The sequence below is a fragment of the Haliotis cracherodii genome, unplaced genomic scaffold, assembly GCF_022045235.1.
Source record: "Haliotis cracherodii isolate W230 unplaced genomic scaffold, xgHalCrac1.p SCAF_6, whole genome shotgun sequence".
NCBI classification, from domain to species: Eukaryota; Metazoa; Mollusca; class Gastropoda; order Lepetellida; family Haliotidae; genus Haliotis; species Haliotis cracherodii.
In genome coordinates this window covers 62,105,541-62,117,849 of record NW_027266319.1, presented here as the reverse complement: position 1 = coordinate 62,117,849, position 12,309 = coordinate 62,105,541, and the positions used below count along the sequence as shown (strand labels likewise).

The 12,309-nt window shown below is 41.8% G+C and overlaps 1 protein-coding gene across 6 annotated transcripts in view; it reads right to left on the bottom strand.

Annotated features, from left to right (window-relative positions):
• Window positions 1-1,036: 1,036 nt before the first annotated feature.
• The window catches only part of LOC139445378 (plexin-A2-like), a 219,325-nt gene continuing 208,052 nt past the window's right edge, over window positions 1,037-12,309 (bottom strand). For all 6 annotated transcript variants that reach the window (XM_071226514.1, XM_071226519.1, XM_071226516.1 and 3 more), the window contains exons 33-36: window positions 10,492-10,704; window positions 9,782-9,857; window positions 9,030-9,104; window positions 1,037-7,392 (exon numbers count right to left, since the gene is read on the bottom strand). In XM_071226514.1, the coding sequence (XP_071082615.1) occupies window positions 7,291-7,392; window positions 9,030-9,104; window positions 9,782-9,857; window positions 10,492-10,704 (466 nt within the window). In that variant the 3' untranslated portion in view covers window positions 1,037-7,290. The remainder of the gene's footprint in view (window positions 7,393-9,029; window positions 9,105-9,781; window positions 9,858-10,491; window positions 10,705-12,309) is intronic.

Here is a 12,309-nt window from a genome sequence, read left to right as displayed (position 1 = left end):
CTTATTTGAGGCCCTTCCGACATGATCATGAGGCCGTTCTGACTGCAACACTCATCTGTTTGCAGTTACGAGTTGAAAAACATTATCGAGGGAGCCCTTAAAATACGAGGCTTGTGCGCATACGCGCATGTATATTTATCTATGTTAGATTATTGTGCAGATAATAACGTTCGAATACAACTAAAGAAGTTTCCAAGGAACATATGTAGACTAAAACTTAGCCTATGAAAACACTTCTTTAAAAAATTGTAGTGTTTCTCTTGCTGAGGAACCCTATGTTACTCAGTTGTTAGCAGATGCTATAATATATTTTCCATCAATATTAATGGTTTACAGAGAGAGACTCAAGTACTTGGAAATTATTGTGTTGAATGGAAAATCAGAGCCAACAGTGATGAAACTGTCTATGAGTCAACTCCAGAGAATGAGTCTGCAAAATCCACCAAAACTCTTCAATGGGTATAAAAGGCGAAATAGTGAAGAAGATGATATCAATTATGATTATGATTTATCATGTTTGTTAAATACAACTGCTACAAGGTCATGTCAAGCCAAGGTCGCCCATCAATTGTTTTGAGGGCATCTAGAGTGAGTGAGTGAGTTGGGTTTAACGCCACTTTTAACACTATTCCAGTTATATCATGGCGTGTCAGCTTAATGTGGGAGGAAAGCCCGAAGTGATGAAACCCACGAGCAGGGTATGGGGCTGACAAACCTAGAAGCATAATCGGGGCTAACCTGCATTCGAACCCACAATCATAGGTTTCTGGCATGCCCAAGGGACGCAACCCTGCACAGCGAATTGCAGCGCCCTAGACAACTGGGCCTCCCGTGCCCCCGAGGGCATCTAGAAGCTGGAGTACTCCTAAATCCACATATGGTATCCTTACTCACCGATCAATGACAAACAACTGATACATTATGTAATTTCAAGGTCGCCCATCAGTTGACTGACAAACTGATACAAGGTCATGAAAGGTCAAGGTCAGCCAACAGTTGCCTCTGACAAAAAACAAAGACACACTTATATAATTACTGTTGTATTTATTGAAAATGGTTGACCCTGAAGGTCACAGTACATCAATGTGAAGGCCATCCAGTTTATTAGGAATACTGTGCAGACTGCGGACTTCACACTATGGCAGCCATACAAGGATGTATACAAACACATACAAAAGATGTTTATGAAAAACACATTTCCCTCTCGCTCTCGAACATACAAAATTTACAAAATCAAATCTCTAAACAGCATCCACAACTGATCAAAACCACACAAATTAAGCCAAACATTTAAAGAAACCTGATGGCAGACTTGCTAAGAGCTGTCCAACATTAGACCCAACTGCCTAGAAACATGACCACACTTGTCGTTTTCAGAATGGGTCTGGAAAGGATGTCCTGGGCGTTTACAGACAAATTTGCTCATCTCTGAATATTTATTCTCTGCCATTCTCTTACAGCTGTAATATTGCTGGCCTGGATATAAAACCCCATTCACTCACTCACACACTCACAGAATATATATAAACAACTCTCAGCAAGTCTATGAACCTAGCAATAAGGACTATCACTCATTCTAATTACATTCATTTATTGAAATAATAAACAGGTCTATTCTCGATATATATTTCACTTGTTTAAGATGTCTAGTCAATGTCAATCTAGAGTAGCAAAAGGATATTTTTTGTTAGAAATGTGTTATTTACACTGAAAAAGACACTTTGATGAAATGGATTAGCTGAATTAATGAACACACGTGATATACTCCCTTTAAAGCTTTAAAATACCCCTCTGCTAATCAGGCTGTAGACTAGGTGGTCATTGCAATTGAAATGGTTGCTTTTCTCACCTTCTAAATTACCTATCAATCTACATTTGTATTTATAATTTATTCAAGCATAAACAAAAATATCAAAAACATCTAATTGTATAAGCAAAATTAAAATATATAACTTTTTATCTAAATTCTCTATAAAATGTAAACCTCAGTTTAAGAATACTTTATACATATATGTTAAATAAATGATCTAACATGGGTGAAAGTACATGGTTCTTAAAAGTATATTATAAAAGCCATTTATTTAGAACTTCTATTGTACAATGTTCGGACTAGGTTCAATAGTTTTGGCCACAAGTTTAATATACAAATAAAACTATAATCTACCACATGAGAAAGGCATTGTGCTTTTTATTGCTGTGTCAGTATAAAAAAAAGACATCTTTTTACATGTTTTTTTCTTTCTCTACAAATAAACATTGTATTGTTTCAGTTTGCACTGTGTGATATTCCAAGCACTTGATCTGCGTGAATGCTGATGGCTGTCAACTGTACACTACAAATAAGGGAAGAATCTGTTGATGAGGAAATATTGGTGGATACAAGATACAGAGGACATCATCTGACAAGCTTCCTATGATGAACATTTAGTCATATTCTATACATCAAGCTAGATTCCACATTCCTGTATATTTGCAATTGATGTTTAAACAGATATTTATAGATTATTCATGCTGGACTTCAAGTCTCACTCTGTACACATCATACTGTCACTAGAACCAGAGTGATGATCTCCTAGGAAACCAAGGAAATAAACATGACAACATGCTATGTGGGACAGTCAGGAAACACTCAAACAACATTCATGGATATTTGTGTGTATATGGCAGTCTCTCTTGTCTCTAGATTTACAACATAAACTCAGCAATGATTATTAGCTTGCCCCTTCAAGGTCACCAAACTCCCAGGTCAACCTGCCAAACATATTCTGACATTTAAAGCTTATCCAATGAAAATCCATGGACATATAGATATGCGAATAAGAAGGTCACCTAAAAGCAATCTGATTGGTCCACACACACTGGAGTTGGTCAACTTCTAATTTTCCTTGGAGATTTGGGTGCTTGTGATACTCTTGGGGCAAGGTTGCAGTAGAGAGGTTACTTGAACACTAGTACTCCATAGAACTCGTAGTCACTACAAATATGGGTCTATATTCTCACAGATGCCTACACAATACTCCATAGGACTCGTAGTCACTACAAATATCGGTCTATATTCTCACAGATGCCTACACAATTGTCATATATCATGATATATACACAGAAACACAAACAATTCTACACATATCCCCTGTCTCCTGGACAGGAAGCGGCTATATACACGAATGTGTTGACATAAAACCCTACTTACAGTATTTGCATAGCTAACGAATGTATATACACAAGTACAGCAAGTATCACACCTTTCATGGCTCGTGTCGCCTCTAGGGGGCGCCACCAGGGTGTGGAGGCGGAGCCGACAACGGTAATGTACAAAAATAAACTCTGATATGATCAACAATGGTGCTACCATGACAACGAGCGATTTTATCACTTGATTTAATACTTGTACACAGTCGCAGGAGAAATGAGAAAATTAGCTACGATGTCATGGTAACGGAATCATGAGTGATTATCGATGGAAAAATCTCCCATAGATCCTCAAGGTTTCTATAATACCTTTAAATCCCTCCCCCCTCTCATTTGACATCATAATGTTTGTAGGCCAAAGCCATTACATTGTTCTATATTGCTTCTTGACAGTCTGGAAACAGTGGGAGTGGTCAGTCACATTAATGGAAGATTATCCTCAGAAGATTACTGGTGAAATGCAGACATTCTCAGCGATGACACTGACCAGTAAGTTTTATGGAGGCGGACATTTTAGGGCTCCTGTGAAACAATGTAGCCATCTCAGTCTTCAGCATCCAAGATACGAAGACACGACTGGCATACTCTGAAAAGTTGATTAATAAACAGACTTCAAACAAATTGTCCTGGCCTTGTTACGAATTGTCCCACCCTGTCATAGAAGTCGACACTACAAATTTGGCACTATTGTTCTGTGACAACCCAGTTATTATCCGATGATGGAGATATCACCGATGATGGTGAAGATGTCACCGATGATGGTGAAGATGTCACCAATGATGGTGAAGATGATGGCGAGGACATGATGATCATTGAACACAGTGCTGGAAACATGTTGCTATGACAATGAAGTATTTACAGATGAAGTTGAAGCAGCTCTCTGATACCAGCTAAATGTCAGTGAACAGAACTGATTCACTGTTTCCAGGGCATGATCTAATCAAGTTTTGAATAAAAGTAAATATCTTGATTGATAAATATTTCATCCCACGTCTCCCCCTTCAAAAAACCCCTGTTTCTAAAACACTAACATGCCAGGAAACAATGAATCAGTGTCACTCACCAAACTAAGATCTGCTATTTCTTGAATATTAAAAAAAGAGAGAAAAGACTGTGTCCAGTCCCAAAAGTAGACAGTCTTCAATATCAGAGAGCTTTAACAGCATAGCTTTCAGCAGTTGGTTGGATAGATGCCATAGAAATACAGTAACATATTCAGATCCACCAAATATAATGGCACACTCATTCCTAAAATTCAACGGAATTCTCAAATGAGATTCAATTTCAAATTTAACAAATTTTGATGGAATCTTTTAGTTTGGCCTACTGTGGCCTTAGGCAGCAGGGTAGAAGAGTGTAGGCCAATCTGTGTAAGCTCAAACTCAATTCTCCGATAGTTTTCGGGCACAACTTGGTCTCAACAAAGAACTTGCAATAAAACAACGCTCTTCTACGATCTTATAATAAATAGCAATGCACCATGGAATCGGATGATTAACTACAAATGCTACAAAAAGATTTGCCCTTGTAAGATTTTTGACTTTATCAGTTACTGCCCTGTTGATAACACTGTGTTGTGACTCGTGATGATACAGGTCCAGACACAGGGCATCAGGTCAAGGTCCAGGTCCTCAGGCTCACAGGGCCAAACAGGTGAGGTGGACCAGTCACTGTTTAGTCCATTATGCCAGCTGTACTTGGGTAAGACCGACAATCTCACCCGAGTGTCTTTTGATATCAATTATATTAAGTGTTAATATTTTTTATATCAAAAGACACTCGGGTGAGATTCTATTTATCATCCAACATCATTCTTCCAACTTTTGAAGTTTGTAGACAATAATAACTAGTTTCTTAAGTGTAAAAAGTACTGCTAACAGCTTCAGTAGCAGAGCCATTAGTGATGTCATTTGATTGTGATGTCATGGTAACCAATGACATCACAATGGTCTGCAAAGCATTGTGATGCAATTTCATCGCAGCGATATCTACAATGTATATATATCGCTTGATCTCACCCAAGCGATATCCCCTGTTGGAGCAAGTTTTGGATGATAAATTGTCTTTAGTGCTCTACCTCAGCCACATCAGAAGAAAAGTTCAATTTAGTTTTCCAAATTTTGAACCCTTATGTTCTAAAAGCTGTAGTACGGTAGATATGACTGTGACAGAAACTGTAGTGCGGTAGATATGACTGTGACAGAAATGGTAGTACGGTAGATATGACTGTGACAGAAATGGTAGTACGGTAGATATGACTGTGACAGAAACTGTAGTATGGTAGATATGACAGTGACAGTACCGTGTGATATGGTTGTGTGAGTGTGTAGAAATTGCTGGTCAACCTCATGCTAATTCAAATACAGCCCTAATTACTGACAATGAATCCAACAGGACAGTAACTGGTAAATGTTTTTCAATGCATAGTGCATCATAAGACACTGCATGTAAACAGTTACAAAACATGGCTCCCAAACTCTCCTGCAGTCAAAGGAACAATTAAACTAAGTTTTCTCACCTGAACATGACAAGAAAATCTTCAAATTCACCAATCATTCTTCCAGCATGAAACATGAATGTACTGCCTAACTACTGAAACTTTCAAGTTTGTGTTTGTCTACGTGAGGAAAAGTCATAAACGTAAAGACGTCAAGCATGTGACGGCCAACACCTTATCTGTTTTTTCCGTAGATAGCAACTCCATCTGTTGGCCAAAAAAGGCACTATTTCTCGTGCATCATGGGAAACGGCTTTGCGAAAACCAAAGCATGAAAGACAATGAGCTGTTTATGGAAGTTCCATGGTTACCATGACAACCATCGCTATGGGAAAGCTTTTTGTTGTTTTGAGAATATCAAAATTAATCAAAGTCCTCTCTAGATGTTAAAATTCCCATGACCGACATACAAAGTGTTCTAGTATTTGAAGTATTTTCATGCAAAACAGTGATCTTAAAAATATGGTACCTTATTCCACAGGACAAACTCTGAGATTCCATATTGTTAAAACATTGTAAGAAGAAAGGTACAAGAAAGTGACAAGAAGATGGTAGAAGTCGGAGTATTATGAATGCACTTGTATATATAACAACATGAATAAAGCTCCAGTCTGACATCGGAAGGGACAGACTGTCAAACGTTATCAAACACAACATGTCCAGTCTCACCTGCAGGGCTGATTGTTTGATCTGCAAGCACCCCACAAGAATGACATCCCCCAATTACTTGGCACTTGATTTGTGGCATATCTACTAGGATAGGTGCAAACATATTGTCAAAATACTTCCATGAAAATAAGCAGCTATAAGATTCTATAGTTTTGAGCAGGAGTCTAGAAATCTCATGAGCAATAGCCATTTTTTTAAAGTATGTTTTTGTAGACTGAAAGGGTTATTATTTGTTTGCGCTGTTAAAAGGTTATGGTAATATACAATGCATGAAGCCGACATTATTGGGTGATTTATAGCACAATTAGCCGTCGTTTCTACACAATCATCAGTGTAGGTCAAACAAATCAGGATATTTCATTGTCGTATATCGCTTATTGTCGATATACCCGACCAATTTGGTCACATGACTAGCCCATATATATCCTGATCTAAGACCGTGATAGAGGTCATTATTTTAACACTGAACACAAACAGACACTCAGTTTGTGGTCCACAATGTGTGTTTCCAGCATTGATTGTCTTTTAAAGTCACACAAATTCTTGTCTACACTTGATGTGTCACTGGGAATATATCAACTGTTTGTTGTGCACAAGCGCCTGGAGTTCTAGTTAAAAAAAAAGCACCAGTGTCTCAGCTGGGAGTTCTAATAAAAAACACCTGACTGGCTTCCATCCAAACAGAAGCAAGCGTCAATCCATGGTGGCCAGCTGATGAAATAATCAGAAGGAAATACTGCTCCATTAATTATTTCCGAAGACAATTCAGTCAGAAAGGCAACATTAAACTAAATGTGCATAGACATCCGCAGCACCAAGAAAGGGAGATAACTCCAACATGATCTCCCCGAGCAGCTAGAGCACCGAGTTGAGTGGCTCACGCACGTGAAGGGAGAGGAAGAGATTGGTCCTGGGACCTTGTGGCACTGTAGGAGCTAGCAGACTGCGTCTCCTTCCATCACTGTTTGAACCTGCTCCAGTTTAATGCCGAGTTTACTTCTCCTGGCAAACTCATCCTCCTCCAGAGCACACATGATCTACAACAAGAAACAGCACAGGAGAGTGAGTGAGTGGGTGAGTGAGTGAGTGAGTGTGTGAGTGAGTGAGTGAGGCCTCCTCCAGAGCACACATGATCTACAACAAGAAACAGTGAGTGAGTGAGTGAGGGCGTGGGTGAGTGAGTGAGTGAGTGGTGTGATGGAGTGAGGGCTTGGGTGAGTGAGTGAGTGAGTGAGTGAGTTAGTAAGTGTGATGGAGTGAGGGCATTTGAAGTGAGTGAGTGAGTGAGTGAGTGAGTGAGTGAGTGAGTGAGGGCATGGGTGAGTGAGTGAGTGGGTGAGTGAGTGAGTGAGTGAGTGAGTGTGGGTGAGTGAGGGCGTGGGTGAGTGAGTGAGGGCGTGGGTGAGTGAGTGAGTGGGTGAGTGAGTGAGTGAGTGAGTGAGTGAGTGGGTGAGTGAGTGAGTGAGTGAGTGAGTGAGTGAGTGGGTGAGTGAGTGAGTGAGTGAATGAGTGAGGGCATGGGTGAGTGAGTGAGTGGGTGAGTGAGTGAGTGAGTGGGTGAGTGAGTGAGTGGGTGAGTGAGTGAGTGAGTGAGTGAGTGAGTGAGTGGGTGAGTGAGTGAGTGAGTGAATGAGTGAGGGCATGGGTGAGTGAGTGAGTGGGTGAGTGAGTGAGTGAGTGAGTGAGGGCGTGGGTGAGTGAGTGAGTGGGTGAGTGAGTGAGTGAGTGAGTGAGGGCGTGGGTGAGTGAGTGAGTGAGTGAGCGAGTGAGGGCGTGGGTGAGTGAGTGAGTGAGTGTGTGAGTGAGTGAGTGAGGGCATGGGTGAGTGAGTGAGTGAGGGCGTGGGTGAGTGAGTGAGTGAGTGAGGGTGTGGGTGAGTGAGTGAGTGAGTGAGGGCGTGGGTGAGTGAGTGAGTGAGTGAGTGGGTGTGATGGAGTGAGGGCATGTGGAGTGAGTGAGTGAGTGAGTGGGTGGGTGGGTGTGATGGAGTGACAGCATGTGGAGTGAGTGAGTGAGTGAGTGAGTGAGTGAGTGAGTGGGTGTGATGGAGTGAGTGAGTGAGTGGGTGTGATGGAGTGAGGGCATGTGGAGTGAGTGAGTGAGTGAGTGGGTGGGTGGGTGTGATGGAGTGACAGCATGTGGAGTGAGTGAGTGAGGCCTCCTCCAGAGCACACATGATCTACAACAAGAAACAGTGAGTGAGTGAGTGAGTGAGTGAAGTGAGTGGGTGTGTGGGTGGGTGTGTGGGTGGGGGAGTGAGTTAGTGAGTGGGTGTGATAGAGTGAGTCAGGGCGTGTGGAGTGAGTGAGGCCTCCTCCAGAGCACACATGATCTACAACAAGAAACAGTGAGTGAGTGAGTGAGTGAGGTGAGTGGGTGGGGGAGTGAGTGAGTGGGTGTGATAGAGTGAGTGAGGGCGTGTGGAGTGAGTGAGGCCTCCTCCAGGGCACACATGATCTACAACAAGAAACAGCACAGTGAGTGAGTGAGTGAGTGAGTGCATGAGTGAGTGCATGTGTGTGTGTGTTGGAGTGAGTGAGGCAGGAGTGAGTGAGTGAGTGAGTGAGTGAGTGAGTGAGGAGTGGGTAGTGAGTGAGTTGATGAGTGGGTGAGAGTGATGGAGACAATATTTGAGTCATATCACACAAAGACGTCAATGAAAACTGTTTCTCACCTCTTCGTAGTATTTCTGTATGTATTTATACAGCTCCATGAGAGCAGCGTTTGTGTTGAATTCTCCTTGGTGTAACTGAAAATTAACAGTTCATATTAAATTCTTCAAGATCAAGTATAGGCAAGATGGACCAGGTCTACCTGTCTACTCTGCGGACCTGGCACCCTCTACCCAATTCATTAGCCTTTACTGAATTCAGTACAATTCATCAGCCTCTACTGAATTGGTTACAGTTCATCAGCCTCTACTTAATTCAGTACAATTCATCAGCCTCTACTGAATTCAGTACAATTCATCAGCCTCTACTGAATTCAGTACAACTCATCAGCCTCTACTGAATTCAGTACAATTCATCAGCCTCTAAGTACAAGTCATCAGCCTCTACTGATTTAGTACAAGTCATCAGCCTCTACTGAATTCAGTACAAGTCATCAGCCTCTACTGAATTCAGTACAATTCATCAGCCTCTACTGAACTCGGTACAGTTCATCAGCCTCTACTGAACTCGGTACAATTCATCAGCCTCTACTGAACTCGGTATAATTCATCAGCCTCTACTGAACTCGGTACAATTCACCAGCCTCTACTGAATTCAGTACAAGTCATCACCTTCTACTGAATTCAGTACAAGTCATCAGCCTCTACTGAATTCAGTACAATTCATCAGCCTCTACGAATTCAGCACAATTCATAAGCCTCTACTGTATTCATCCTTGGATGAAATGAACGTCAATGCAGTTGTATATAATTACCCTTGATTCCTCAGTCAACATGGCTGTCATGTCTTGATCACTAATGGCAGGCATCATTTTGATGTCTTGGTAGTATCTGGGGAGAGAAAACACACACCATATAATACATATATATAATGCACAATATAATCCCATCAGCCCTGAACATGGATACAGAGAGCAAATGCATGGCGGAAGTATATCTGATCAGATCTGTCAGCCCAGGATTGTGTCTCAACAGGAACAGACATAATAATTTGTTTGTCTGGATCAAACCCAACCCTGTGCTCAACAAGCTGACACACTGACCACTTGACTACAAACTCAAGTTGGTGAGGTGAGGTGAGGTGAGGTGAGGTGAGGTGAGGTGAGGTGAGGTGAGGTGAGGTGAGGTGAGGTGAGGTGAGGTGAGGTGAGGTGAAATGGGTCTAATGTCGCGTCCAAGATTATTGCACTTATATAGCGACATGCATGCATGTGTGTGTGGGGGGTGGGGGTAGCTGCTTGTATTAGTCCGGACTGATGCCGATTTATAGTGCCGGCCCAATGAGATACCATGCCGCAGTTTGACATGAATATCCCACTCAGACTCCAAGCCGACCAGTCCTTGTTTTAACCCCTTAATGCCAAGTGCCAGACAGGATAACAACAATTACCGTCCTTAAACGTCTTTTAGTATGACGCGACTGGGAATCACACAGTAAGGAGCTTGCTGAAAGTTCATACGTTACCTCTCCACCCATTTCTTGTATTTGGGGATATCTTTGGCATAGAGTAGTTTACTAGAAGGAGAATCTTTGCCCAGTCTGTGTTCACTGACGGAGCAAGAGTCCATGAACGTCTGCCCGACCACCGTCAAGCAAGAGTCCACGATCGGGGACTTGTAGATGTCGAACACAAAGTTGGGGTTCTTGATCACATTTACCCAGAAACGAAGAGGTAGACTGAAAAGTAATAAACATATATTGTACATATATTGTATCTGGCTTGTAAAACTCATAAAAGTCTAGCTGTACTGTACAAGGTCACTGGCTATTCAGTACTATGCATTGCCATTGGTTTATGAACTGTCAAGGGAAGTCAGTACTATGCAAGGCTAGTCAGTACTGTGCAAGGCTAGTCAGTACTATGCAAGGCTAGTAGTGTATGAACTGTCAATGGGAGTCAGGACTATGCAAGGCTAGTCAGTACTATGCAAGACTAGTAATGTACAAACTGTCAATGGGAGTCAGTACTTTGTAAGGCTAGTCAGTACTATGCAAGGCTAGTCAGTACTATACAAGGCTAGTAGTGTACAAACTGTCAAGGGGAGTCAGTGCTTTGCAAGGCTAGTCATTACTATACAAGGCTAGTAGTGTACGAACTGTCAAGGGGAGACAGTACTTTGTAAGGCTAGTCAGTACTATGCAAGGCTAGTATTGTACGAACTGTCAAGGGGAGACAGTACTTTGTAAGGCTAGTCAGTACTATGCAAGGCTAGTATTGTACAAACTGCCAAGGGGAGACAGTACTTTGTAAGGCTAGTCAGTACTATGCAAGGCTAGTATTGTACAAACTGCCAAGGGGAGACAGTACTTTGTAAGGCTAGTATTGTACGAACTGTCAAGGGGAGTCAGTACTTTGTAAGGCTAGTCAGTACTATACAAGGCTAGTATTGTACGAACTGCCAAGGGGAGACAGTACTTTGTAAGGCTAGTCAGTACTATGCAAGGCTAGTATTGTACAAACTGTCAAGGGGAGACAGTGCTTTGCAAGGCTAGTCATTACTATACAAGGCTAGTAGTGTACGAACTGTCAAGGGGAGACAGTACTTTGTAAGGCTAGTCAGTACTATGCAAGGCTAGTATTGTACGAAATGTCAAGGGGAGACAGTACTTTGTAAGGCTAGTCAGTACTATGCAAGGCTAGTATTGTACAAACTGTCAAGGGGAGACAGTACTTTGTAAGGCTAGTCAGTACTATGCAAGGCTAGTATTGTACAAACTGCCAAGGGGAGACAGTACTTTGTAAGGCTAGTCAGTACTATGCAAGGCTAGTATTGTACGAACTGTCAAGGGGAGTCAGTACTTTGTAAGGCTAGTCAGTGCTATACAAGGCTAGTATTGTACGAACTGCCAAGGGGAGACAGTACTTTGTAAGGCTAGTCAGTACTATGCAAGGCTAGTATTGTACAAACTGCCAAGGGGAGACAGTACTTTGTAAGGCTAGTCAGTACTATGCAAGGCTAGTATTGTACGAAATGTCAAGGGGAGACAGTACTATGTAAGGCTAGTCAGTACTATGCAAGGCTAGTATTGTACAAACTGTCAAGGGGAGACAGTACTTTGTAAGGCTAGTCAGTACTATGCAAGGCTAGTATTGTACGAACTGTCAAGGGGAGACAGTACTTTGTAAGGCTAGTCAGTACTATGCAAGGCTAGTATTGTACGAACTGTCAAGGGGAGTCAGTACTTTGCATGCCAGTCAGTACTATGCAAGGCTAGTCAGTACTATGCAAGGCTAGTAGTGTACAAACTGTCAATGGGAGTCAGTACTATGCAAGGCTAGTC